Here is a 27145-nt window from a genome sequence, read left to right on the forward strand (position 1 = left end):
CTAAAGTCTTGTACTCCTTTCAATGGCAATTTAAATCACTTTCAGTACCAATAAGAAGAGTTTTGGGGGGTGGGGAAGGGCAGGGCAGAGGAGAGAATTGCTAACACTCATTGTCAGCAATGAGCTCCTTATGTGGATGGTCACATATAGCTGAACATATGTATTATACATATTTCATGGGATATCACCTTGGGCTGTGCCCTAGCCAAATAACATAGACTTGGTGACCCTGTAATGGGAAGAGACAATGTGCAGATACGAGTCAAACACTTCATTTAAAGAGGGGTTGTCTGGGAAGCCAAGGTAGAGGGTGTGCTGCCTCTGTAAGGGAGTCTTCACTAGACTTTTATCTAGAGTTAGTTGACAGTTAATTTGTGGTATTTAATTGCTTTGTGAAAGCAAGTGTAGACACTTCACATGCTCACTGGGCCCCATAAGTGAGCACTAGCCTTTACCTTGAGTTAAGTGGCAGTCTGCTAATCCAAGGGTAGAGTGACCCCATCTGCCTGTAAAATAGATTTATCAATACATTTCTGAATGTTGACACCTGAAAGCACTTATTCATTGAAATCAATTATAAAAGTTCATTACATTATAGGGCTTCAAAGTTAATGTAAATTTGAGTGTTGCTACTTACTTGAGTCCTATCCCCACACACAATCCCTTGTCTTGTGTTGGCATCTAATTTAGATTATGCTCATGTTAGCTTTACCCTATACCCACAATCGGTCAGCCAATCTATCAGGTGCTAACAGCGCTGCTCTGTAGCATGGAGCCAGGCTAGCTCTGCTTGAGTGCTGCTAGTCCTCCAATGCCTTCCCATAATTCCTCCTGTGTGCCCAGAAAGAACAGATAAGGTCTCCCCCCAATTTCCTGAGGGGGAAAAAAATACATAGAGCTGCTCAACTTACTGCAGTGGAAAGAATAATGGTAGGATCCACCTGGATGTGCCATACATGAATGAGTGCATTACTAGTGTGAATACAGCAGTGTGTTATTTTCACAGTGTGGCCACTTGCACTTGAGCTAGGTAAATGCAAGGGAAGTAACTTGAATTAACTCTGCAGTGAAGACACTCACCGTTAATCTGTTCCCAGGGAAGACAGCAACCTCTCCGGAATTATGGGATTTCATGCACTTTCTTCTGGACTAGTTGTACTGGTCCCTGTCAGAGATGGGGTCATGACTAGCTGGACCACTGCTCTGACCCAATATGATCATTCCTATGAACAGGTATGTTTTACCCCTTGTATTGTTCAATAAAGTGTAAACTTCAAAAAGCCCAGTTCTATGATTTGTGACTGTGTAATTCTTATGTATGAAAAAAATCAGTGGAGTGTTTTTTTTATTTTCCAAGTAACTCAAAAACGGTCAAACTGAATTTCCAGGGGAAAAAAAAATCACCCATTTGCTGAGAGAGTACAATGTTGAAGTTTTCATTCCCAAAGGAAAAAACATATAGAGGGTTATGAGCTTAGGAAAACAAGGAGCTATATAATGAGGCCTATCAACAAGGAAAGTTTCTTACCAGTTATACAGGTATAATTATACCCATGTAGTTAAACTGCTATAGCCATGCTGGTATAGCTCCTCATATGGACACTTTTTCTGGAATAAGAGTGGGGTTTTTGTTTCCAGTTTGGCTTAAACTCCTTCCAAAGTAAACAGAAAAAAGCCCCTCTTATACCAGAATAAAAGTGTCCATAATTGTATCTGTTTAAATTAACACCTCAGCTTATACCGATATAACTTTTCTTTGTAGGCAAGCCCATAGCTATTGATGTAGCTCTAATCACCATAGTATCATTTGAATTACACCTCTTCAGTGGTTAAAACTGTAATGGATCCCTAATCATTATATTTTCTGATTCAGCCATGCAGTGTATGCTTTCTTATAGTGTAGTTTTAGTGCATATTCTTAACCCACCTCCATTTTCACACTTCATCATCCAATGACACATGCAAATGAGAGTCAAGGTTTCTGTGTGTGTGTGTGTGTGTCTCTCTCTCTATATATATATGAGAATGAGTCATTTCTATCATAGGAAAAGACATGCTAGGACATGTTCGCAACACCATTGTCCCCTTGACATCCTTAAAACACAATTTAACCTTTCAGAATAGAGGAGACTGAACACAGGCTGAGAAATGTGAATAATAAAACTCAGTTTTGATAGTCTGCCAGTATGCTGATTAAGGGAAGGGCACCATCTCATCCTACCTCCACAAGGCCCTATCTACAGTATACACCTGGCCTAAATGTGATAGTCACTTAGCCATCCTATAGCAAGGATCAGGACTGGTGAGGAAATTCCCCTGTTCTAGTGGCAAGACGGTTGAGGGCATGGTGTGACTTGGAGAGCTGCTCAACAACCCTCTTCCGAGCCCCACTGAGAGAAGAAACCAGTGGCTGGAGGGAAGTGAGGAGCTGTTTAAAAACCCAGTCTCATTAAGAGATTGTGGGAGCAGAGATCGACTCAACAGTCCGCTGAACCACGATGGGAAGTGGTCACGGGGCCTGTGTAGCGGATACCTTCTCAACTACTCTGTGGTCCTATTGAAAGAAGCAGCTACAAAGAGTGGAGTGCTGGTAGTAATCTTTTTTCCAGTTCCATTGCTGACCCATACCATGGCTCTAGTGTTCCCTGAGCTTTTGTACTGTGGCGCCAAACATGGTTATGATGTGCTGAGTTTGGTCTACGGTGAGCCCTGTCTATTCCAAGTACACTTCCTAAAATGTTTCCATCATTGCTAACAATAGTTCAGTCCCACAAAAATTAAGCAACAATGGGAGTCCTAGTGTAGGGTGGGCAAGGGCTGTTGTTACCAATTTAATCATTGTTTTACCTAATCCTGCTCAGATCAGGTCTTAACAGCATTGTTGTTAAAAGGCCTGAAGCAGCTAGTAGAGCTGAACCAGTGTTAGCAACAGAGGAAATTTTTGAAAAATGTCTTTTAAATATAAACAATGGATCACTAGCTGCCAACAGCCTTTATAATGCTGTTAGTTACACCATGGGGTTAGAAACCATGACAGTAATAAACAACCCATGTAAGCCAGGGCTCAGCGGTGTTCGAACTAGGGGTGCTGGGACTGCAGCAACAACCCCTAGCTTGAAGTGGTTTCCATCATATGCAGGGTTTACAGTTTTGTTCAATGGCTCTCAGCACCCCACCCCCATATAAAAATTGTTCCAACACCACTGCCACGGCTATGTCTGTCTGGTGGCCTCTTTCTCCAATATATTTTGCATCATGTAGCTGCTCTGGTGCCCTTAATGTAGGTGCACTGCATTGGAGTAAGCTGTGACTTACTCCAGTTTGAAATGCATAAGCTACTCGTACAGTGTCTCTGTGCTAGAGGTTTGTATTGGTGTAAGTGCAGGGTGCAAAAATAAACCCGACCCAGTGTAGGAAGGGCCTCAGGCTCCCAATGTTGCTAACACCAATGGGCCATTTTTTGACATTTCCCCTAGTTTAAACAGAGATGGAGGTATTGTGACAATCTCCCACTGTTGTCCAACAGTAGTCCATTTCCAAAGGTGGGAGTGCTAATGTAGACTGGTCACTGGCAGTTTTATCACCCTATTGTCTACAGCAGCGGGCAGAATGCCTGAGCTGTCTATACTACAACTTCCATCATGGCTTCCACTGGAGGATCTGCACCAGTGGCAATTTACAGTTATCAAGCTGACTGCTCAACATTAAAATAAAACCACCCACAGTTGTGTCTGGCATTGTTCTGCTTCCGTTGCTGGCAAACACATACAAAATTGTCTGCTGTGGATATTCTCATTGTGGAAAGGGCCCACATTTACAACCCTTTGTTGCAATATTAGCTTTAAGCCTTTTGGAACTAGTGTCAGTGAGGCACCTATTGTTTTTTTGAGGTTGCTGAATTATATAAAACATATTACTTGGGGGTTGTATGGCACTTTACCAGTACATCTCAATGGCATGTGAATTCTGCCTTCGAATTTTACTGTTAGCACTTACAATTTATCATTAACCATTTAAATATTGCTCCTCTTACAAAGCATAAATAGTAATAAAGATTGGAAAATAATCCTTAAGAGCACATTTTCCTCCATTTGGCAAAACTGTGGCTTGCTACTGTGTACTAATTGCAGTTCTGATGCTATCAGCTCCAAATCTGGTTCCTGATCATAAAGAAACATAAGACTTAATTTGTAAAATAGTTGCTTTCCTTCCCCCCATCTTCTTTCCTTTAACAATCTCACAGTCTGATATTGTATTTTGTTTTATTTAGATTGTAAATTCCTTTTTGTCTGTAAGGAATTGTGCACTGAACTGGCACTATGTAAATTATATTGAACATTCAGATGTCCCTTTACATGTTGAAAGTTTTGTACATACACTAACTAATCCTCTACCATCTCTGGGAGGCAGGAGCTGTATCCTTATGTTATGGATGGGGAACATGAGGCAGAGAGACATTGTAGCTTGTCCAAGTTCACATAGCCAGGAATGGAATTCAGAACTCCTGACTCCCAGGTCTGGGCAGTACCACAAAACAACGCTACCTCCCAAAACATGGCCTTCTCATTGTTACACCACACAAAGAGAAGTCCCAGCAGTAAGTATAACTAAAAATATGACTTCAGTGTAAAGGAGAATTTAGCTGACTGCTACAAGACTCACATTTTTCCTATAATGGGTCTTCTCAGAGACCTCCTTTTGGGAGGGGGAAACAGAGCAGCTGGGCATCTTTGCTGGTTACCAGGGTTTGTGGTACTTGGAAGATGGGAGCTGGCCAGCTGCCACACACTTTGTGGATGAGGAGATGGGTCTGAAACCTGGGAAGAAAGAATCGGGGTCTGTCCACACTTAAAATGCTACAGTGGCACCGCTGCAGCTGCATCACTGTAGCTCTTCAATATAGACACTACGCATGCTGGCAGGAAGGGTTCATAATAATTCTTCCATTGACCTAGCACTGTCTCAAGCAGGGGTTAGGTTGGTATAGCTTCATCTCTCATGGGTGTGGATTTTTCTCACCCCAAGAGATGTAGCTAATACAATGGAAGTTCCTAGTGTAGACCAGGCCTCAGAGTGGGCAGACAAACCTCAACATATGCTACCTGCATTAAATTCATGGGGTAGCCATAACGTTACCACTGAACACAGCCTAAAATGACCAAATTCCAGATTTAACTTGAAGCTGTAACCCCAGAAATTAAATTTCAAATTTCAAAGCTGAAAGTCTGTTAGGCAATAATTTACACATAGCATAGAAACAGAGAAAGGGAGAGTAGTGGGTATTTGCAATTCTGCTTTAACCACCCCTCTCTGATCAGGGCCAGTTCAAGCAAATCCATGGGTTTCTGCATAGTAATCTGATTGCCCTCCAAGGTCCAGGGAGCAACATCCTCCACCCCATTTGATCCACATTCCTTTCCCATGCCAGCGGTGGGGGCAGAGGTGTGGACCTATAGGTGTTGGATAATAGGGAATCTGTCTAGAACTGCTGCATGTGTTTGTGAAGTGAGTATGGGAAATAGTGGATGGGGGCTTCCTATGTTAAAGGTGGTGAGAGGAAATCTGCATTGTGTCCCAGCCATGGCCAAGATAAGGAGGGGGGCATGTAGAGAAATTTAGATTCTCTGGGGCTCAAATTATTATCACTTTGAAGCTTACAGCGAGCACTGACTATATCATACGGCACAACACAGAGAAGTGTAAGCAATGAACGTTAAACTAACTTCAACCTGCCTTTGTAGGAAAAAAACCCCCAAGAGACAAGGGTCCTCTACAGCTGCAGATTTGATAGCATTGTCTGAATCAGCCTGGTCTCTCACCAGTCAGGAACCAGACACATTGTCGTATAATTCCCAGCTCAGAGGACCTAGTGTGTTGGCAATGACAAGAAACCCAGTACTAGAGCAAGTCCCTTGACCTCTAACTCACTTTCCCCCCCCCCATGAAATGGATATAGTATTCTACCTGCTTCATAGTGGTAATGTGAGAATTAGTTAGATATTTGTAAAGTATTTTGATCATGAAAAGCATTCAGTATTTTATTTTTATGTTCCTATTTTCAGCGGCTTAGAATGTACTCCCAAAACTACTTCTTGAACTGAAATTCCTCATGCTTAGTCACAGCTCAGAGGTGAATTTGTGCTAGAAAATTTGAAGACAATCAGTCCTCTCTTTTCTGAGTATCAGTGTGAGACCATATGTGGTGTTAGGTAAGGAGAGGGTTAATACACTATTATTAACAGGTGTTGCTCCTCAGTGTAGGGATTGCAGAGGAACCCTTTCAGGAGGGATATAGAAATGGGTGCCTTCTTAATAGGCTGAGGAGCAACTGAGAATAACAAGGATAGGGTCTTGGTTGGGGGAGCTATTAACTTTTTTAGTATTGAAGGCAAAAGACCAGGTTTTCAGCCACATAGAGACAAGGGTAAGACTACCTGACAGAGCAACTTCTTCCACTGTAATTGAGACTAGAAGCAAAAGAAACTGGTTTTCCCCTAGGGTAGGACTACTGAGTGTTTCCATCATGAGTAAAGGTCAAGGGATCCAAATGTACCTATCTAGACAAAGAAGAAAGGTGATACTATTGAGAATCAAAGAAATATGGCTGTTTGGTTTGACTTATGAAGCCACATTGCCTTTCATGTGTCAAGTCTGGCTGAACTAAAAGTAATGTGTTAAAGGCAGTGTCCTTTGTCTATCATAGACTGTTAAAATGTATTAGTTGGTATGTTAACATGTGCTAATGTTATACAATCCTTGCCAATATCTGTCTGTGCCTATCAGTAGTAAGCACATAGACTGAATGCTTATTTTAAAATGATCATTCGTGAAATAATTAACAATGGCATTTTATTTTCTCACTTCTAGTTTTCAAATTTAACTCCATTGGAATGAATAGTGGGAGTTCACGTCACATAGGTTGCTTTTATGCTACTTACAGATGTGAACAGTAAACACCACATTGTTTTTTCTTTGATTTTACATTTGGAAGTTTTCTCAGTCAGAAGGACTAGCAATGTAACTTGTCAAAAAGGAAAGCTTAGATTCTGTGGCAGTTTTGTAGAACTGTGAAAGACATTGGCCTTGGGTATCTATCACATACTACTGTAAGACGTTGTTTATTGTATTGTGGCAGTGGACAGAAATGTAGGCTCTATTGTACTAAACATTGTGCACACAGAATTGAAAGACAGTCCCTGCTCCAAAGAGTTTACTACATGTTGAAATAGTCTGTTTGCCAATGAATCTATTATAACATCTTAACCTTTGATATAATATACTGTTTTTTATTGCTCTTTGAAATGGAAAAATAAAGGAATAAAAAGTACATATATTTGTACTTCTTGTCATGCCTTTAGGATATCAGAAAATGGTGTGCAATTTTGTTATGTGATATTACACTGTGTGTGTGTGTGGTGGGGTGGGGAGAGAATGGAAGGAGGAAGAACAGAAGTGTTTAGAGAGGTGAGGGGAAGGAGACAACAATACATAGGAAGGGGTGTCTAAGGCCTTGTCTATGCACAGAGCTCGCACCATTTTAACCAAAATTGTTTTAAAAATGTATGTATTTAAATCAGTATGCCCCCTGTACACCATGCTTGAATAGGCTTATTGCTGGCTTATACTGAAATTACTGAATTAAGGTAAATTGATCTAAACCAGCTGGAAACCAATTTCAGAACATCTGCACAGGAGTTTGCATTGGTTTAACTAAATCTATTTTAAAACAGATTTTAAAATGTGGAAAGTTTTGTGTTTAGACAAGGCCTGAGACACAGAAGGTGGAAGAGAGGGGGACAAGAAAAAAATTAACTTCCTCTTATCCTAGTATTTAAGTATTCTCAACTGTGTGTAAAGTTGAATTTCTTTTAATTTTGGAGAGTTCTGGTGGCACTCAAACTTTGTTCTTATCGCTTACATCATCTATCCAAAATCTCTGTGGAATTTAGACCTGAGAGCTCTTTTAAAAATACATTAATGTTTTTTGAAACATTAGGGAACTTTTACATTTTAAATGCCTACCATTCCTACTGAGAGACTTGGAAAAGTCTGCTACATTCAAGAGATACACTGAACTCAAAGTTGCTGCTGCCTTAGGAGTGAGTTGATGAGAGAGTCATGATGACCAAAAAGAAGGTCCAAATTTAGCCATAGGCTTCTATCAAATATCATGCTCTTTTAATCATTTTTATCATTACGCTTTCAGAGTAATACAGCACCTGGGTAATGAGAATTAAAGGACCTCAAATGATGCTGAAACATAGTGATGCCAATGCTCCATCTAATTGAAACTGGGGAGGGGAGAAGGTTCGGGTGAGGGTAAGGCTAAGACCTGCTCCCACTGTGTAAGCTAGTTTCTCGCTAGTTAAACAGTACACTGCCGGATTTTAAATTCACTGTCATGGGAGCCACGCCGCGCACTGCTCCATGTTTACATTTTGCAGCCAGCTCCACGTTGTCGGCCCTAACTCCCTCCCCATTGGCTCGAGGCTGCCCCTGACTCCGCCCGGGGGTGGAGCTCCGAGCCGGGCTGCGGCGTGTTCTGGGTGTTGGGGGAAGGCGGCGCGTGGGGACAGCTGTGTTGTTCCTTGCTGCACCCCAGAGCAGGAATCCCGGGCGCATTGCATGGGCTGGGCCGGAGGCGACGGGGAGAGGTGTAGGGAGAGTTCCTGCTGTGTGTGTGTGTGTGTGTGTGTGGGGAGCTGGGCGTGAGGCTGCTGCTGGCGAATGACCTGCCTTTGGGAGTTGCAGCCGCCTGGCGTGTAGTGTACTGGACTGGGGCAGAGCAGAATTGTATGTAGGTCGGTGCCTGTATGGGAGCATGGGGAACCTGAGATGAGGCTGCATATCCCTGCAGGGGTGAGGCTGCTGTGCCCTGCCCTGCGCCTGGGAGCAGCAAGTTGGGGTGCCCTGGGCCATGTTGGGGGCAAGGAAGGCTGCCTAGCGGGTGCCCTGGCTGTGTTGGAGGCAGGGAAGGCTGTCCAGTGGGTGCCCTGGCTGTGGTGGGGGCAGGCAGAGCACATGGGGCAGGGAAGGCTGTTCAGTGGGTGCCCTGGCCGTGCTGGGGGCAGAGCACATAGGGGCAGGGAAGGCTGCCTAGCGGGTGCCCTGGCTGTGTTGGGGGCAGGGAAGGCTGTCCAGTGGGTGCCCTGGCTGTGGTGGGGGCAGGCAGAGCACATGGGGCAGGGAAGGCTGTCCAAGGGGTGCCCTGGCTGCATAGGAGAGGGAGGGTGGGGGACTGTTGATCTTTGGAGGCTTGTCGGACTGCTGGAGAGTGCAGCAGGCTGGGGGTGCCCTGTGCTGCGTGGGGGGCTGTGCACGTGGGGGGTGAGTAGGGCGCGGGTGTTGCAGGGAGGGACGATGACGGGGGGTGATGAGCCGGGACGCACTTGCGCATGCGCAGGGGAGGGCCCGGGCGGCAGTATATAGGGGCTTGGCGCCGGCGCCAGCTGAGCAGCAGTGAGCCGGCCGACAGCGGGTGAGGTGCGCCCGGCTGAAGGGTCTGGGGGTCGGGCAGGCGGGCGGACAGGCTGGCGGGCAATGCATGAGGGGGTGTCCCCGAGCCTGGGGCAGGGCCGGGGCGGGACGCGGCGAGGCGGGGGGGACAGATGGGCCGGGGTGGGGGGACAAGGCGCTGAGGTGCCTGTACCGCCCCCTCCCGCGGGCTGGGGGGCGGCGGGCCCGGGGGTCGGCGGCGGCGCCCCGGCTCTGGAGGGCCCGCTCCGGGGCGATCGGCGGGGACTGGGCCCCGCGCGGTGGCGGGGCCGCGGCGGGTGGCGCGGCGGGATGCCCGCCCGGGCGCTGTTTTGGAGGGAGAGTGGCTGGGGAGAGGTGTCTGGCGGGCGCTCCCCATCCCGCCCCCGGGCGCCCCCTGCGAGCCTCTCTGAGCATGGGGGCCCTGGGCACGGCGGGGGCTGCGCCTCCCTCCGCGGGGTGCCGGGGGGGGGTGTCGGCTGCAGCCCCCCTGCCCCCCAGCCCTGGCGTGACCCCGTTCCGCGCTGGCCCCTGTTGGAGTGGGGGCCGGGGCGCCGGTGCCTGAGGTTTTGGAGGGAGACTGGCTCGGTGCAGGGAGGGAGGGGGGTGGGGAATCCGGCTGGGGCGGCTAATCCAGCTCCTGGCTGGCCCCATTACACCGCCCATAGAGGGTAAAACGGGGGGGGCGTGTGAGGAGGGGGCTCCCCCCCCCCCCCGGGCTGAGTGACTTAGCGCGGGGTGGCGGGTGCCCGGCGGGAGACCCGCATTGCCTCCCACCCGTGAACGGGGCAGGGGAGGCCGTGTGTGGAGTGGGGGCATGTGGAGGGGGGGGGGGTCTCCCTGTGCTTGGGGGATGAGGGGGGGACTGGCTCGGGGTGCAGCGCGTCTGGCTCGGGATCCTGCCCCGCTCCCTCGCTAACCTTGCCCCGGTGGGAGGGTGCAGGCGCACGGGGCGGGGAAGGGGCTGCCTTTTTGGAGGGAGCCTGGCCCCGTGCGGGCGCGGGAGGAAAGTGCCCGCCCGCGTGGACCCCCTGCCCTGTGACATGCGGGGGGATGGGTCCCCGGCAGGTCCCGGGGGTGGAGCGGGGGAGGCCTCACCAGGGGGACGCCCTGAGCCCAGCCCCAGGCCGCTGCCGCCTGCTCTTCCCCGCTCTCTGTAAATTGGCGCGGAACCGGCATTTCAGGGGCCGGAGAAACGCGCAGAGCCGGAGCAGCGCGCAGAGCCGCAGGGGTCAGGGAGCCCTGGCGTCCTGGGTAGAGTCCTCTCAGAGCTGGGGTGGGGAGACGGGTAGCAGCTCCAGGGGGCCCGGTGTGCAGGGGACAGAAATAGCTAGGCGAGGAAGAGCTGTCTGGTTCTGTACATAGGGTGGGTGAATACACACTACTGCTGTGTGTGTGTATTTTTTGAAATGTATGTCCTGTTACACTGTGTGTATACATTAGATGAGTGTGTCTATAATAAAAAATAATATGGCAGTGCATATAAAATATATGGTGGTTGTTTAAGGTGGGTGTGTATTTATGTATAATAGACCAATATGCTACACTAACACATTGAAGGTGGGGAAGAGGAGATGACTGGGCTTAGTGTGCCCTTTCTCTCCTTGCACACGCTGGATTCCCTCTCCACCACCTAGATGAAGTATCCCCATGTACAAATGCACTGAATTAAATTTGCTATTCGTGTAAATGGGCACATGTATTTTGGAAAACATGGATTTACACTAGTGGTGAATCTGATCATGCATATGTATAACCTATATTGTGTGATATAAAATACATGCACACTGTATATTTGTACGTATGTGCACACATACTTTGCATTGTGCTCTGATGCCTAATGGTGTAAAGCCAGTGTTTGAAATGTGCAGCACAAAAACCTTGGTGTTAAATCTGAGTTAAGCTCTGTAGTTTGTCCCATATTTCTCCTCTTGGGTCTATGGACTAAGTTCTTGTTCTTTCTGCATTCCAGGAAGGGATCCTACAACCCAAAGAAGATGTCAAGACGCAGGTAATTTCTGAGAGCTTCATAAACCAAACTAGCCTATGTCCATTTAACAACAGCTGCTCTCTTCATGCTATATATGTTTTTCTCCTCTCCAGTAGTCGTTTGCAAGCCAAGCAGCAGCAGCAGCTGCTGCCGCCACCCCCGCTCTCCTGTCAGAAAGAGTCTCCACAAGAGCTGCAGGCACCAGAGTCTCTCCAGACCAAGAAGAGGAGAGCAACAGAGGTGAGCAAGGGACTAACTTACCTGGAAATATGCAGGATTGGAAGGTTTGTTTCCTATACCTGCTGCTGTAGGGGGACAGGGAAGAATTGTGTTAGTCTTCTCAGTAGAACACATGATTAGGAAGTGGAGCAAGATGGTGGTGGTTTATTCTGCACACTGCTTTATATGACAGTATGGTTGAGGGGCATTGATCAATTAATGTCTTTCTCAACAGGATATCCAGAAAGGAGAAGATGAAAAGGTCATTAAAAGACATCAGTATGAGATTAAGGTAATGCATTCATGCATACAAAACAGATTGGAACTCAATATGGCGGGGGAGGAGTCCTCCCATTTTATATATGCATTTGGCACTGGAAGATGTCAGTTGGGTTGTGAGGGGAAGCTACTATTCTACTGAAGTAGAGAGTATCCTTGTTCAGGCACAGGACTTCTGGGTTGTATGCCCTCCTCTGCCACAGGCCGAAGGCTTATCTATATGTGGAAAGTTATTCTTGAATGAGGTCCGGTGTGGATTTAAAATGGAATTAATTCCAGAGCTTGTCTAAACAAGAATGTTACACTGGTTTAAAACCACAGCTTAAATTAAACCTATTTAGTTGAATGGGTGAAAAGGCTATGTGGGTGCTCTTATTTCAGTTTAAACCAGGTTTATTTTGTTTTTTCTCAAGTCTCTTAGGAATCAGTTTAAAATGAACCAAGATAAGACACTCTTAAACCAATGCAAGCCCTCTTATTTTGGTTTAACTAAAGCAGATTAAAATAGCACTTTGACTTTCCCCGAAGTCATAGTCAGGTCTTGTCTACAATAGTTAATGTCTTCTGGTTTTTTAAAAGAATGGGAATAATACTTGATTATATCAAAGGAATACGCTGAAGCTAAACATGATGATTGTGAAGTATTCTGAGAGCTGGAGATAGAAGGTGCTATATAGGTATAAAAGTTACTTTATTAACCAGCTGCAATCAGATAGTTCCATCTCACCAAATAGGTTTGTATGTATGGGATGTGTGCATTTTTCATATGCAGTATTCTGCAAAATAAACGTGTCCTGGAACAGCTCTGTGGGCTACAGCAAATCTCATCCCATTAGAAATCACTTGCTGACAAACTGGCCACATCTTCCTTTTTTTTTTAAAGGGATTTAGCTCATTTTTAATCTGCTGCCTATATTCCATACAAATTTGATGTCACCTCACTTTCATTGGTGGAAACTTATCAATAACTGTGTTTATGCCTTCTCATAAGACTAAGCGGTCACCTGATGAACTTAATAGGCAGCAGGTTTAAAACAAACATAAGGAAGTACTTCACACAATGTACAGTCAACCAGTGGAACTCATTGCTAGGGGGTGTTGTGAAGGCCAACAGTATAACTGGATTACAAAAAAATTAGATCCATCAATGGCAATTAGCCAGGATGGTCAGAGACACAACCCCATGCTTTGGATGTTGCTGAGCCTCTGGCTGCTGGAAGCTGGGACAGAATGGTGGGATAGATCACTTGATAATTGCCCTATTCTGTTCATTCTCTTTGAAGCATCTGCCACTGGCCACCATCTGAAGATGGGATACTGGGCTAAATGGACCATGGGTCTGACCCACTGTGGCTGTTATGTTTTTAATTAAACAATCATGAAACAAGTTAGAGAGTCAGTTGTACAACAGGAATGACTCCCGTATCATTTTAAGGTTTCCTGCATGAATAATTTTATATGTCCCTTGTTTTGGGTCTCCATTATGTACCATTTTTGGTTCTTGGCAGGCTGAAAAGCTGTTGCTGCTGCTTGACAGGTTCGTATCTAGCCCTGGAACTATGTGTGGGCAGTTTGCCCTTGAATAGTTAATTGACAGTAATACATTGCTGAGTCTCCACTGAGGTGCTGTAGATATTTCATTTCTGTTCTTTCCTCCTTATGTTTGCCAGATGAAAAGTAGATAGTGGAATTGGCTGCTGTGTTCCCCATGACATTTTAGGTACTCAAGAGAACACAAATGTATTGTTCCACAGATAAATAAACTGATGGTTCAAGCAATGGATTAGTTACACCTTGGCTGGTAAATGACAAGTTATTTACCTCCCAAAAGCCAGGTTCCTTTGATTTATCAGAATTATGTGCATGTGGTGGTTCCACCTTGACTAGAAAGTCATTCTTTTGTTTTCTAATTTTTCAATACCCATATGTATATCCTGGAACACTTGAATAAACTAGCTTTTAGTTAATTTTAAAATAAATTCTTACACATTCTGCTTATGTTTTTGAAATTACTTATAGCATTTTGAAGGATATTGAAGCTAGATAGGTTACATGTACATAATAGACGTTATTCAATTTCTTCATTTATTTTATTCTGTTTAGCATGTACCTCAAAAGCAAATTGGGCAGGTGAAGTCAGCACTTATAAGATTTTTTTGTTGTTGTTGTTTACATTGTAGAGTTGTTGGCCACCCACAATATCAGGAGGCATCTCCCCCTGCATAATTATTGAAACACCCCACAAGGAAACGGTAGCTACTGACTTTTCCAGATTCAAGAAATACAGGTTCAGAAACCTCTTCATAAATCCATCACCCTTGCCTGAACTTAGGTAAGTTATCTACATATTATTCCAAATTATGATACAATGAATTCGACACTATTAATTTAACTGTGTCCAATATTGGGTTCATAACCAGAGACAACTAAAATCTTCACTCCATTCACTCTGATCCCCCTCTCCTGGTTCCCTCACCTGACCGCCCAAAAAAAATCTTTTTTTTTTTTTTTTTTTTTTGCAGGGCGGGGAGGGGGAACACAAAAGCAAAGAGGGTTACGTTAACTTTTCTAATTGGAGCCATTCTTTATAGTTTAATATCAAATACCAATGTAAAATCCAGTCATTTGCAGATATTATGGTGTTTGGTTTGGGTGGTGTGGTTTTTTGTTTTTTGTTTTTGTTTGTTTTTTTTTAAGTGAACCGTATTCATGGCTATTGGAACCAGACATTTGGAAAACCCAGAGGCCAAAGAATTCTTAGCTACATTTTCTTTAAGGACTCCAAAGTATGTCTACTGTTTTGACCATGAGACAGTGTGTTATTCATTCTAATGCCTTGGCGGCTACCACAGAGCTATGCTGATAAAAGGCCTGGTTTGAGGTATAGCCCTGGCTTTTCCAGCCTTGAGAAGCATTGTGGAGGCATCTTCATAGAGACACTAGTGAAGAGGGAGGGTCTCCTACTGGTGGAAACTAATTATAGTGTGGAGTAGATCTGCTAGAGAAATGGTGGAAGCCCAATGTACAAAGTCTAGAAAAATGTACAGAATATATTGCATGGAGCAATCATGCACTTCCCAGGTGGATGGACTAGAACTAGATAACCTGATTTGAAGAAGCCTTCAGCCTCTAATGTCTAAGGAATTCACACAAATTGGGGAAGCATATTAGCTGGATACTTCTGCTAAAATGTTCCAGCTATGAAATAGTTGTTACATAAATTATCATGGTGTTTGAGTTAATACTCCACTGAGATGAGTGAATAGGTTCCATTTTTATCAGTTATTTCACTCTCTAAAGAACAGAATGATGAGGTGAGTAGGACTTGGAAAATTTAGCAGATGCCTAATAGCCCACAGTAGATATGAAAGATGAGGATGGGTGGGTGATCTCTGTGAACCCAGGAGCAATGCCCTTTTGAGAAGCTGAACTCCTTTATAGCTTCCCCCACCTGCAGTTTTTGGAAAGGGTGCTAAGATTTCTTCCAGAATTCTGTTCATAGACTCTACCCTGTGGACTCCATGTTTCATATCTGTCTAGCTAATAAGTATCTGATTTAAACCTCCTTCAGCTGCAGTACAGGAAAATCACTCACTTCTGCCCTTTCCAGAGTTGCCTAGCAGTTGTAAGAAGATGATGGAAAGGGATCTCTGATACTTTTAACCCCATTTTTGGGGATCCCCTTCCCTTGAATAAATCCAGCAAATAGTTCTGCACCTTCTCATATCTTTCACCAGCAGCTGAGTAAAATTGATGTGGCCTTTTGCTTGGTACTATTCAGAACCTTGTGGGTAGCAGTGGAACTGACCCATCTTGTGAATGTGACTCTGTTGCTGCGTGGCAAGAAGTAGGAGCAGCAGCAGACACTGAAACTGATAGTCTGAGTGAGAACTGATGAAGACGACAATACGTCAGTCAACATGTGATTCATGTTTTTGGAGCACTTTCTGAGGCTGTTTATGCTTAAAACGCTTCAGTGTAGGCACTTAATACAGCAATAGGAGGTGTTCTATCACTGTGGTAATCCACCTCTGTGAGAGGCACTAGCTAGATCAATGGAAAATTTTTTGACCTAGCACTGTCTATACCAGGGGTTATGTCAGCTTAACTGTCTGTCGGGGGTATGGATTTTTCACACCCCTGGGAGACTTACCTATGCTGATCACTTTTTCAGGGTGGATGAGCCATTAGTGACTACATGGTGCGATGTGTACTTTAAAAAACACATACCAAAAAAACCCAAACCCAAAACACTATAATAATGCAAAGTAAAAATGACGTAGGAAACAGGAAGGGAGAGAATAATGAATTCTTAACACCAGTAGTTTGGTCTGGCTTGTAGCACTAAATCAGGTTGAAGGGTGTGGCGTGGGGTTTTTTTTCTTTTGGGTTGTGGCGGGTGTCTTAAGTAGTCTTTTATCTATTTGGGAAGCCCAGTTTTCAAATGGATCAAATCTGAACTGTATGACCAAGTGGACAGGCAAAATAAGCAACTGTGCTCCAAGTGGTGACTTGCATGTGTGTGTACTTGAACGTTGGGTTATTCAGATATATCTTGGGTTTGGTAATTTGATAGGCTACTTCTGGGATTTCAGAACAAAGTATGCCTATAGTTGTCTAACTTTTAAAATATTTTTTACCAAAATATTTTTTCTGATTGCATATAAACAGATGACTATTGAAAAATTAACTTAAAATATAACACAATAAGATAAACATTTGTATCTTTTTGTAAAGAGACCTCAAAACTTCATATGACTTTATTCCACAGCTGGGGAAATTCCAAAGACGTCTGGCTCAATATTCTGAAGAAGGAGAACAAATATGCTCACTGCAAACACTTTACATCGCTACATTCTAACTTGCAACCACACATGAGGTCAATACTCCTGGACTGGCTTTTGGAGGTATATTTTTGAGTTACTTTATATTGTGCTATGGCTGTAAAATAGATCAGTATAAAAGCAAAGACTTTACGTAAAGTGCTAATATCTGTGATCGTGTAGACATAAATGACAAACACATTTTGAAACAAAGTTGACCATGCTGACCTCTAAAATAGAGCAGGGAGTAGTATTCCTTCTTTTTGGCCCTTTTTAATGCATCAGTATTGTGGGTAGAATGGAATGAGTGTATTGCCTTAAATCTTTTTTTTTTTTAAATGAAAAATGCAGTTCTATAAACTCTTTGTAAATTTGACATGAATAGTTTTGACTGCTCACAAAATGGCCAGAGAAGGTGGTGCTGGTGCTCCCCATATAACGCTTAGCTCAGTTGTTAAGGCACTCACCTGGGATGTGGGATAACTAGGTTCAAATTCCAGTTCCGGAAGAGAACCTAAATGGTCTTTCTCCCCCGCCCCCCATTCACCAGAAATTTCAGATTGTTATAGCTGAATCCCCCCCGGCCCCCCCCACGCAAAACCCAAACAAACCTGCAGCTGAACTGAAAAATTATCTGCCCATCTCTAGTTGTGGAGAATCCTGTTTCAGCATGGTTGTAAACTGAAATGGTTATAGCATGATTATATATGGGACCTTAATCACATCCCCAAAGCTTGGGACAATCTAATAGCTGAATAGTTTTGGGGACATGGCTAAGGCCCTGTGTATGAAACTAAACTGATGTTAGTTGTATGCCTGTTTTGCCTTAAAATGAATTGTAAAAAAAGGCCAAATCCTCCAAAAAAACCTCAATCTTATTTAGGATTCTGCATTTCTCCTCTTAACTTCAGGCAGATATTAAGCCAGCCATTTCCCCCTTAAGATTACATTTTTACCTAATTTAAAAAAAAACCCCACACCTACTAACTTTCTCTGCAAACAACTTCAAAACCAAGACCTTGTGTATCATATTTGAAAACTTGCTAGCAGGTTGTGCTTAACCCTGGGTGTTGAACAGATTTCCCCTCACCCCACCCCCAAGCAAACCACCACAAACTAACAAATTTGGAAACATGACTATCTTTGTTCACATTAAGGACAAAATTGTATTTTACCATTAAAACAGGTTTACTAACATATTTATACTTGCGGGGGGGAGGGAGGAGGAGAAATGCATCACACTGTAGAACAGAAAACTTTACTTTTTTTTTTTTGGTCTTAGGTATGTGAAGTATATATGCTTCACAGAGAAACCTTCTACCTAGCTCAAGATTTTTTTGATAGATTCATGTTGACACAAAAGAATATCAACAAAAATATGCTTCAGCTAATAGGAATTACCTCATTATTCATTGCCTCCAAACTTGAGGTAAGTGGCTATATGCATGGTGTTTTTAGGGTTGGAATATCTTAACTGCTTCTTGAAGGGAAATGATCAACATAAAAAGAGATTCAGATAATTTGTTAATCTGGTATTCTTACAAGGAACACCTGTGATTAGAGAAATTTTCTTTAACTTTTTGGATCTTTTAGCCTTCTGTGTATAGTCAGTTTCTGTTTCCCATGCATAATCCAAAAGTCTATCAGTTTCCTCTGTGGTCTTTTAGACACCAGTAGGGGACAGAAACATTTTAAAGAGGGGCTTTTTCTTTTTTCAAAACCACAGAAATTGGTAGGTGATCAGAGGGACAGGCATAGGACCTGAAACTACTGAACTGTTGAAATAAGATTTCAAATTGATGTTTCTTTAAACCTGGTTTTAAAAAACAAACCTTTTTTATACTGGCAAAAGCCCTAGTATAGATGCAGCTATACTGATAAAAGTACTCTTGCTGGTATAAACTGCATCTACTAAGATTTGTTAATATAGCTATTGGTATATAGATGTCTTCAAGGAGTGATATGGTAAATGGTGTTGTGTTGTTTCACTGGGGGTCTCAGAATTGTCTGAGCAGGTGAAGAGCCTCGACTCTGAAGGTGATATAAGCAAGAAATAATTCTGTTCTGGTCAACATTGCTCCCAATCCATAAAATTGGTTCTAATAAAGTCTATGATGGCCTGTGGAATACATAATGTCTGCTCTGTTACTATTTAATGGTTGTGCACTACAAGTTTCTAGCTCACTTTTTGTGGACATCTAAAGTATGAAAGGCTTATGCTATTTGTATTATCGTAAGAAATAGCTGAAGTACAGCTATTTCAATTGAGTTGATAAAATGGTTCTGTGTATAAATCTATAAAGATTCACAGCTGTCTTCTGCAGTTCATTTGCATTCTTGCAGGATACAAAAACCCTTCTGGTCTTGAATTTTTTTTTTTTTTTTTTTTAAAGGAGATATATGCTCCTAAACTACAAGAGTTTGCTTATGTCACAGATGGCGCTTGTAGCGAAGATGATATTATAAGAATGGAGCTCATTGTATTAAAGGTAATGTAACAGTCTTACTATTTTTATTAGCTGGTTGAATGATAGCCCAGTAAAGCCTTTCATTTTAGCATCTTGTTATATTTAATAACTGCTCTCTTGGTGCCCTTTTCCCCATCCGTAGGCAAAAAGTAGTACCTCACTTCTAACTTTCTGAAAAATTTAATTTTTCAGAATCTCCTAGGCTGACCTCCTTTAGGGTGGAGGCCTACTTTAAGGGCGCCTCTTTGCCACCTAAGTCCTACTTTTTGTTTTCTGCAAAGAAAGGGTCGGCCCCCAAGAACTTTATGTAATGGAAGGTGGCTTCTCCTTCCCACCCCCACCCCTCCTCAATAGGCCTGGCTGGAGGATGGCAGGCTGGGGGTGGAGAGGAACTTCTGAAATAGACCATACAAATAGTCAAAAAGACTGTATTAGAACCTGTTGGAAGATTTTGTTGAAACATTTTTCATCAAAATCTAATTGTTCTGCCCTACTTTTTGATGAAATTCTGCCAGAAACCAGGCAGGTTTTGAAACCTGGTTACCTGCCAGACTCCTCAACAGACCACCTGGCAGGCTGACCAGTAACCTGGAATCCTGACTTATGGCTCCTTGGCAGCCAGCCAGGTAGACTGCCCTGCAGTTGGGGCTTCCAGGGTCCCCGGCTTTGGGCTGTCCGCCAGGTGGAATGCCTCCATGCCAAGGTTCCCAGAAGAGTTGGGTGGAAAATGGTAATCTTGTTCTGCTGAGAACTTTGGAATCCTTTGGTTTTTATCCTGAGTCCTCCAAAACTAAATTATCTGTGCTAGGCTGTAGCTACTATAGTTCCAGTTCCAAGGCCATGGCACATCTTGGGAATGTATGATTTGCCTCCCCAGCTCTTATGTGCATCTCCTGCATGAGGACACTGGATCAGTATTTGTGAGGCATCTTTTGGAGAAGGTGGGAGAAAAAGGGTGGGGAAGATGTTCTGGCTGTTGTTGAAATCCAGGCTTGTTCCAGCTCTTAACTTCTTCTGCCTTTTAGAAATATTTCTAGAGCACATGTGTACTTGAAATCGTAGGGGATCTTGCATGTGATTCAGGCACATAAGTGCATAATAGAAGGTCTGGCTGACCTAAGTGGAGATGAAAATGGGGAAAGGAGACTGGGTAAGATGGTGGGGGTAGAGAACTTGGTTGGTTGGTGTTTTTGTTTTTATATATAAATAATTGGGGGGAGGGATGGAAGGAGGTGCTATGCGCTTAAGTTCTTATTAAAAACATGAGATAAATATATATAATTTTCCATCTGTAGGCTTTAAAATGGGAACTGTGCCCAGTGACAATCATTTCCTGGCTCAATCTTTATCTCCAAGTGGATGCTTTGAAAGATGTTCCAAAAGTGCTGCTACCTCAGTATTCTCAGGAAAAATTCATTCAAATAGCACAGGTAGGTAGTTTCAGTCAGTGCACGCTGCTTAACATGCCACTGTTGGTGACCTAGGCAGAAGTGTATATGCTGTAAAATAAGACTTATAAAAATACCTTACCTACTGTTAAAGGAACAAGGCAGTTTTATATGATAATATCTAAGTGGTTCCCTGAAGGTTGGCGACTATTTTAATTAAAAAAATAAAAAGTGCAATAAGGTCACTCGATGTAATGCCAACAATCTAAGCCTCTAGGAGCAAAAATGCCCAACAGCACACACTTCTATCTCTCTCCCCGCTCCCCCACCCTTGCTAAGCTTTTGTTAGTAGGGTTCCAGTGTCCATAGGATGGTTTTATAGCCTAGTTATGGAAGTGGGGCCAACACTCATTAAGGAAACCATGCTATAACTGTTTCAGTACACTTGCTGATAAGTTTTGATCCCAGGGTGGACAGGACTAGAGTATTACACAAGGTAGTGCTTGATGGGTGGCAAAGGATTTTAAAGGTGTGAATGGATGTTTGTGTTAAGTTGCTTCACATATAAATAAAAAAAAATCAAAATGTACGTTCTCTATTTGGAAAAAGAAAGAAGGAACTGAGTTTAGTATGAAAAAACACTTGGAGCACTAAACCAATCTCTGTGCACATTTTTATCAGCAGTATAAGAAGCATAAGGGTTACTAGATGGGCATATGAACCTAGAAATCCCCCCCCCCCTTAATCTATACAATTTTGAAACTGAAATAATTGAATCATTATGGACTCTTTCCATGTTCATGCTTGGCCATTCAGATGGCTGTTGACTGTGAGGAGGCCAATCCCCAAAACAAAACACTGAGCTAGAGCTGTAGATTCTGGACAATCAAAAAATTTAGAACAGAGTGATTTGGTTAGACCAGTGCAACTTAATGGCCTTTGTCTTGTGTTACAAACCAGTTTACTGAAAGGTCCCTTAGTCTTAAGTTCTAATATTTTTATATGAGAGAGGGGGGGAGGGAAATAAATGGTGCCTGTACAGTGTATCTCTCTTAGTGGTTTAGTCCTATGATGTGCCTGGGACTCTCCCTCTTATAAAAGAAACTTTGTAACCATTACTATTGTTTTCACAGCTTTTAGACCTATGTATTCTAGATGTCAGTTCTCTGGACTTCCAGTATAGGACACTGGCTGCTGCTGCACTCTGCCACTATTCCTCAGCTGAGGTAGTTAAAAAAGCTTCAGGTAATGTGGTCTACTACTATGACAGCTAATTAAGTGGTTCCAGTTCATTCCTATATCACACCTTTAAATGCTTGGAGCACTGCAAAACTTTCTAAAAATTGAACCTGAGGTCATTAAAATTATCTTGCTTTTAACAGCATGCTTTATGCTGCTTTTTACTTTTAAAAAAAAAAGTGTTTCTCAACTTGATCAATTAAAATAGATTCAGTTTTGGATCTATTTTATTTTTCAGGTTCCTCATTCACTTGCACCCCATACTGTGTTAGGGTCACAACCACTGGAAGCATAAAACTGTTGTGCCTCTGAGGTGAAGTATCTGGAAACATAACAGAATATTTTGTTGCTCCTGGTCTGCTGCTATTTCTGTAGCTGCTGCTCTGTAAACTAAAAATTCAACAGCAATCCCCATTAGTTTATGATCTGGCTCCAGTAGCCTGTATCTAGTTCTTTCTGGGGAAGGTGATTTGTTTATCGTCAGTCATTCTTGACTGACAACAGCACTCCAGGATAAAAACTTTTGTGGGGATTCCTATCAACCTGTCCTCTTGAAGCAAAGAATTCTGAAGTGGAGTGGCTGGACATAGCAGAAATAGGTTGATGATATGAAAGGACAAACAGTAATTTTGGGTAATGCTAAAAAATTGGAGTTTTGGTGACTTAACCTTACATGAGTATGTTATGTGGGTTTTATTTGTGTTGACTCCCACAAGACAGCATGCCTTTGTCAGTATTGGGATTCATCTTCATGCAAGGGGATAACTTGAAAAATGTAGCAAGATTATTTTGATATAGTGATGTCTGATTATTCCTATCCCTGTGCATGAGATTAATACAGTGATATTGATAAAGAGGAAGTTAATCAGAAGCTGCAGCACTGATACATCTGAGTATTTGGGTCCCAATTTGTTACTTTTGTAGAGACTGTTGGCTACCACAAAACATTTCTTCCTTCTCTAAAATTGGATTTTTCCTGTCAGGCCTGCTGTAAAGTAAATGATAAAAACAGAAGTTTATAATTAGTAGATGTTCTAGGCCAGGAACTCCCCTTACTTTCTGCTGTGAGCCCCTGGTTATTCCCCATAGTAGTAGCTTAATGTAACTTTATATAGAGGGGTAGGTTGGCACCTCTCACTTAAGATACCAAACACTGGCAAATTACTGAGGAAAGTGGAATACCACAGGAGCACCTCCATTTTTTTTGTCAGATTTTTCTACTGGATTTTACCTACTTTCCCATTTTCTGCTACCTCTCTAATAAGAGCAAGAGCATGAAACTGATCGGATCTTGTACCTTCCCTGTGATGCTCTTCTATAAAGACCTGCACAGAGCAGTGGCTCTTAGCATGTCCAGGGTTGCTGATTCCACATCTAGTCTATTACTGAAGGCCAGTGAAAAAGTTTAAGCCTTATGAGAGGGGGGGATGTTTAGGAGTGATTATTAGATTATTGTTCGTATGGTTTGGGGCTTGAGCAAAACTAAATGTTTGCTATCTTAATTCACTGGGATTATATGACAAGACTTTGACCCCTAAGTGGTAGGGCAGGATGCAAACAAGTCACTCTAGGTAGGGGTTTTTTTAACTCTAACTTTAAACCTGCAGCTAGCAACTATATCAATAAAGATATGCACAAAGCATAGGAAAGTGGAAACAAGCTATTTTAGCCTCTCGTTTACCACGTTAGAATGCTGGGCAGGGGATGAATATGCAGCTAGGTTTAGCTGCACAATGCCTAAAAGCTGATATTTTATTTTTCTCCTTAGGTTTAGATTGGGACAGCATTTCAGAATGTGTAGAGTGGATGGTACCTTTTGTTAGGGTGGCAAGAAAAGCCGCTGTGAAATTGAAGAGTTTTAAGAAGGTTGCAGTGGAAGACAGACATAATATCCAAACCCACACAAACTACTTGGACATGCTGGTATGGCTTTTTTTTGGTGTTTTTGTCTGTATATCAAACACTGATTTGTATGATGCCTAAGCTTAAAACAGGTGGAGAATAGTATAGTTCCTAAGGCTCTGCCCACATACTCATTGGTCTAGCTCATAGGTTTTCAACCTTTTTTCATTTGCAGACCCTTAAATTTCAAAATCTTAGTCGGTGGACTCCTAGGGGTCTGTAGACCACAGGTTGAAAACCACTGGTCTAGCTGACTAGAGGCAAGTACCATGGTTGGCTGGGGAAGAGTCAATGAAACCTTGGTTGTGTCACCGTATCTTCCAGGTACTTTACAGACCTGATGCATATTTTCCCCTCTGTTAAACTGCCAGTTACTCCACATCCATATATGTAGCAAAGGCTGTCGTGTGCTGGGGAAAAGATGACCGGCTAGGCTGCTTACACAAACATGGTGAAGGAGTATGCCTATCTCTGCAAAAGGATGCTGAACTAGCAGCAGGAAGACCACCATAGGTGTCACTAGGCTTCTAGGAGGAGCAAAACAGCTAGGGCCCATAACTGTTTGTCATACCTGGCTATAATGTGGCACATTTCATTAAGATATGTAGTATGGACAGGCCTATACTACCTTGTCACTCTACCTGCAGGTAGAGTTGCTAAGAATGTTATCTGTGGAACAGTATTGATTTTTTGTTTTTTAAAGTACTGTTGACAGTAGGGCCAGGTGTTTACTACAGGCAGTTCTGTTGACCCCAACTGTGCCAGATGTCCCATTGATAAACTATATACCATAAACATGCAACCTTATTTCACTAATGGAGATGTGTGCATGTGAGTGAAATTTACTATACTGCTACAATATGCAGCCTCACCAAATCTAGTATTCCAGTAAAATGGTCCTAGCACAGCCATAGGCAGATTAAAGCACTCTGCCAACCATTTAAGGACATGGTGGTGATATAAGTCCATGTTTGCACAAGGAAACTACTACCATAATTGGAATGCCATTTTACTTAGACCTGAAGTTGTAAAGTAAGAGACACTCTTTTGACTATTTGAATACACTAATGACCAGCAAGTCTCTCTGTGTAGTTTGAGGTGCTCAAGCACTTGAAATACCTGAATTTATCTTCAATTCCTATCCATTTTCTCTCCTTTCTAATCCCATGTTAAGGACTACCTTGAGAAAATTCTACTTTTCCTTTTTGTCTAGTTTATCTGGGATATTTTAAATGTTGTAGTAGTAACTGTAGCACCTCAATGGAAGATAGAGCCTTGAATAAAGAACTAAGCACAACCCTTATACAATGCAAAGTGAAATCCACTTTAACATTGCTTGGTTTTTTTCTCTTTCAATTCACATAGGATGAAGTGAATTGTGGAGTAGCTCTAACAGCACCAGGACAATTATCTCCAGGGTGTATCGGAGGAATAATAACACCCCCGAAAAGCACAGAGAAAAAGTGAAAGTATGGAAACCACTGACAAGACAAATGCAATGAACGCTCAGTGGTAGAAACTCCAAAGCAGGACATTGTGTTTCAGTACAAAGCTACCCTAAAGCAGAGACTCAATCTAATCCTTGAACACTTTCTGCCTCCCAACATCCTGTATAGTGGTTAGACATGTCAAACTGAGTTAAGAATTGTTATGCAACCCCCTTCCCTCCCTAGGTTACACAGGAGGTTGGACTAGATCATTTGGTCCCTTCTGCTTTTAATCTCCACTACAGGAGGAATATTAACTAATTTAACCAACCTTTAAATTATGAATGGTTTCATTATGGATTTTTTAAAACTTGTTTTAAAACATCTTGTAGGATAGCAGGAGAAACAAAGCTATATTTGTTCAATGTGTTGCTTGTTAAAGCAACAGTGTACAAATTCCCTAATAGCATGGTGACTATTTTCTTGATATAGTCAGCTTTTAAATCTGACTTCAACAACAAAAAAGCAGCCCCCTAATTGATGTCACCTGTACCAATGCCACTTTTTTTCCTGGTGTGTATGGTACTTGCAATATCTAAAGTCAAAGGCCATGTTTAAGTTGGAAATTTAACCTGACTGCATTTAGCAGTTTTGCCTACCTACCTTGATGTTGGTGCAAGGGGAATTACCATTTGAAGCCCAGATGAGCTTCTAAGGCCAAAATAGCATCTTTACAGGGGTAGGGCTAGATTAAAGCCTCTGCCTAGACAAGGCCTAAGTAAAGTGACAGATTACTTTTAAAATCACTTTGGGGAAGGGCTGCTGAAGAGGTGCTAACCTGAACTTGTTCTAAGTCCTAAGTTTGACCTCAGGTAAAAGTAACAATTTGCTGCTGATGTAATTTAACTGGAAAAATAATTGAAGGGAAAATATTCTACTACATATTAAGAGCTAGACATGGCCCCTTTTAAATGTAGAGCTCTTAGCTAAAACTATATTGGTTTTAGAAAGAGGTACACCTTGACTACAAGAAGTCTACAGCCACTCAAAGTGGAAGCAGTGTTTTAATACCCCATATTGTGCAGGTATCAATGTTTAAAACAGCATTAACCACCCCTCTATTCACTACCTCTGCTCCTGCCATGCTTAGCTTCTGTTCTACAACAGGAGCAGCTGCTCCAGCAAGGAGCATCTTTTTGAACAATTACATGCTTCAGGAATATAGAGGAAACAATTTTATAGAACTCAAAGCAAGACTCTTGATGGCAATGTGTGAGCTGTGCTTATTCAGTGCACATCACAGTAAGTAATAGCCTCTATGTACATATTTTTAATCAACTGTATTAAACTCAGCATTTTCTAGTTTCTTAGCTGAAGCTTGAATTCATTGCTTCAAATTAATTTTAAAAAAGCATTACATAAGTTAGTATTCCAGCTCTTCTGTATAATTTTGTAAGATAAGGGGTTTTATTGTAATATTTCATCTATTTTAAAAAACCACACAATATGCTTGTAAATATGTATTGTATAAATTTCAAATACTCAACACATGAGTTAAATAAAGTGAAATATTTTCCACTCTACACCAGCATTTATAGGAATGTTTAAAAGTAAAGTTTTGCCATTGCTTGAAGAAATTTCTTTTTTCGTCTCTGTGCAGCAAGTTGCAGTACTTCTTCTGGATTGCTGGCATTCAGCTCAGTCTGGCCAATAGCTTTAATCTTTGAAGTACAAAAAACAAGAATTTTTCTAATACAAGTGAACAATAAGGTTATTAGTTATAAGACAGTTTTTGCTTTAGTCCAAAGAGTAAGTATATTTCACCTTTTATAAAGGTGAATGTTGATATGAACTCTGGAATAAGTATTAACTTTATAGTTTCAGCTAGGCCACAGAGGACTGAACAAAACTGTTAAGATGTAATTCAAAGCTAAAA

At 42.5% G+C, this 27145-nt stretch overlaps 2 protein-coding genes across 8 annotated transcripts in view; one reads left to right on the plus strand and one right to left on the minus strand.

The window, feature by feature from the left end:
- The first annotated feature begins 911 nt into the window (after positions 1–911).
- Positions 912–27082, plus strand: CCNE2 (cyclin E2). Of its 3 annotated transcripts, none has more exons than XM_043539341.1 (12): positions 912–1233; positions 11447–11485; positions 11578–11704; positions 11919–11975; positions 14143–14294; positions 16734–16869; positions 18068–18214; positions 19179–19274; positions 20549–20683; positions 21775–21886; positions 23649–23803; positions 25148–27082. In XM_043539341.1, the coding sequence occupies exons 1-12, from the start codon at positions 1214–1216 to the stop codon at positions 25247–25249; spliced, it is 1278 nt and encodes a 425-aa protein (XP_043395276.1). In that variant the 5' UTR covers positions 912–1213; the 3' UTR covers positions 25250–27082. The 3 variants fall into 3 exon arrangements, with proteins under 3 accessions (XP_043395276.1, XP_037748201.1, XP_037748200.1); XM_037892273.2 differs by lacking the exon at positions 912–1233 and adding an exon at positions 9409–9478; XM_037892272.2 differs by lacking the exon at positions 912–1233 and adding an exon at positions 9410–9483.
- INTS8 (integrator complex subunit 8) overlaps positions 26655–27145 on the minus strand; it is a 72047-nt gene continuing 71556 nt past the window's right edge. For 3 of the 5 annotated variants that reach the window (XM_037892266.2, XM_037892271.2, XM_037892270.2), the window contains one exon: positions 26717–26930. In XM_037892266.2, coding sequence (XP_037748194.1) covers positions 26814–26930 — 117 coding nt within the window. In that variant the 3' untranslated portion in view covers positions 26717–26813. Of the gene's footprint in view, positions 26931–27145 lie in introns of all 5 variants that reach the window. The other 2 variants (XM_037892267.2, XM_037892269.2) reach the window with 1 other exon arrangement.

Source organism: Chelonia mydas, chromosome 2, assembly GCF_015237465.2.
Source record: "Chelonia mydas isolate rCheMyd1 chromosome 2, rCheMyd1.pri.v2, whole genome shotgun sequence".
Classification (NCBI taxonomy): domain Eukaryota; kingdom Metazoa; phylum Chordata; order Testudines; family Cheloniidae; genus Chelonia; species Chelonia mydas.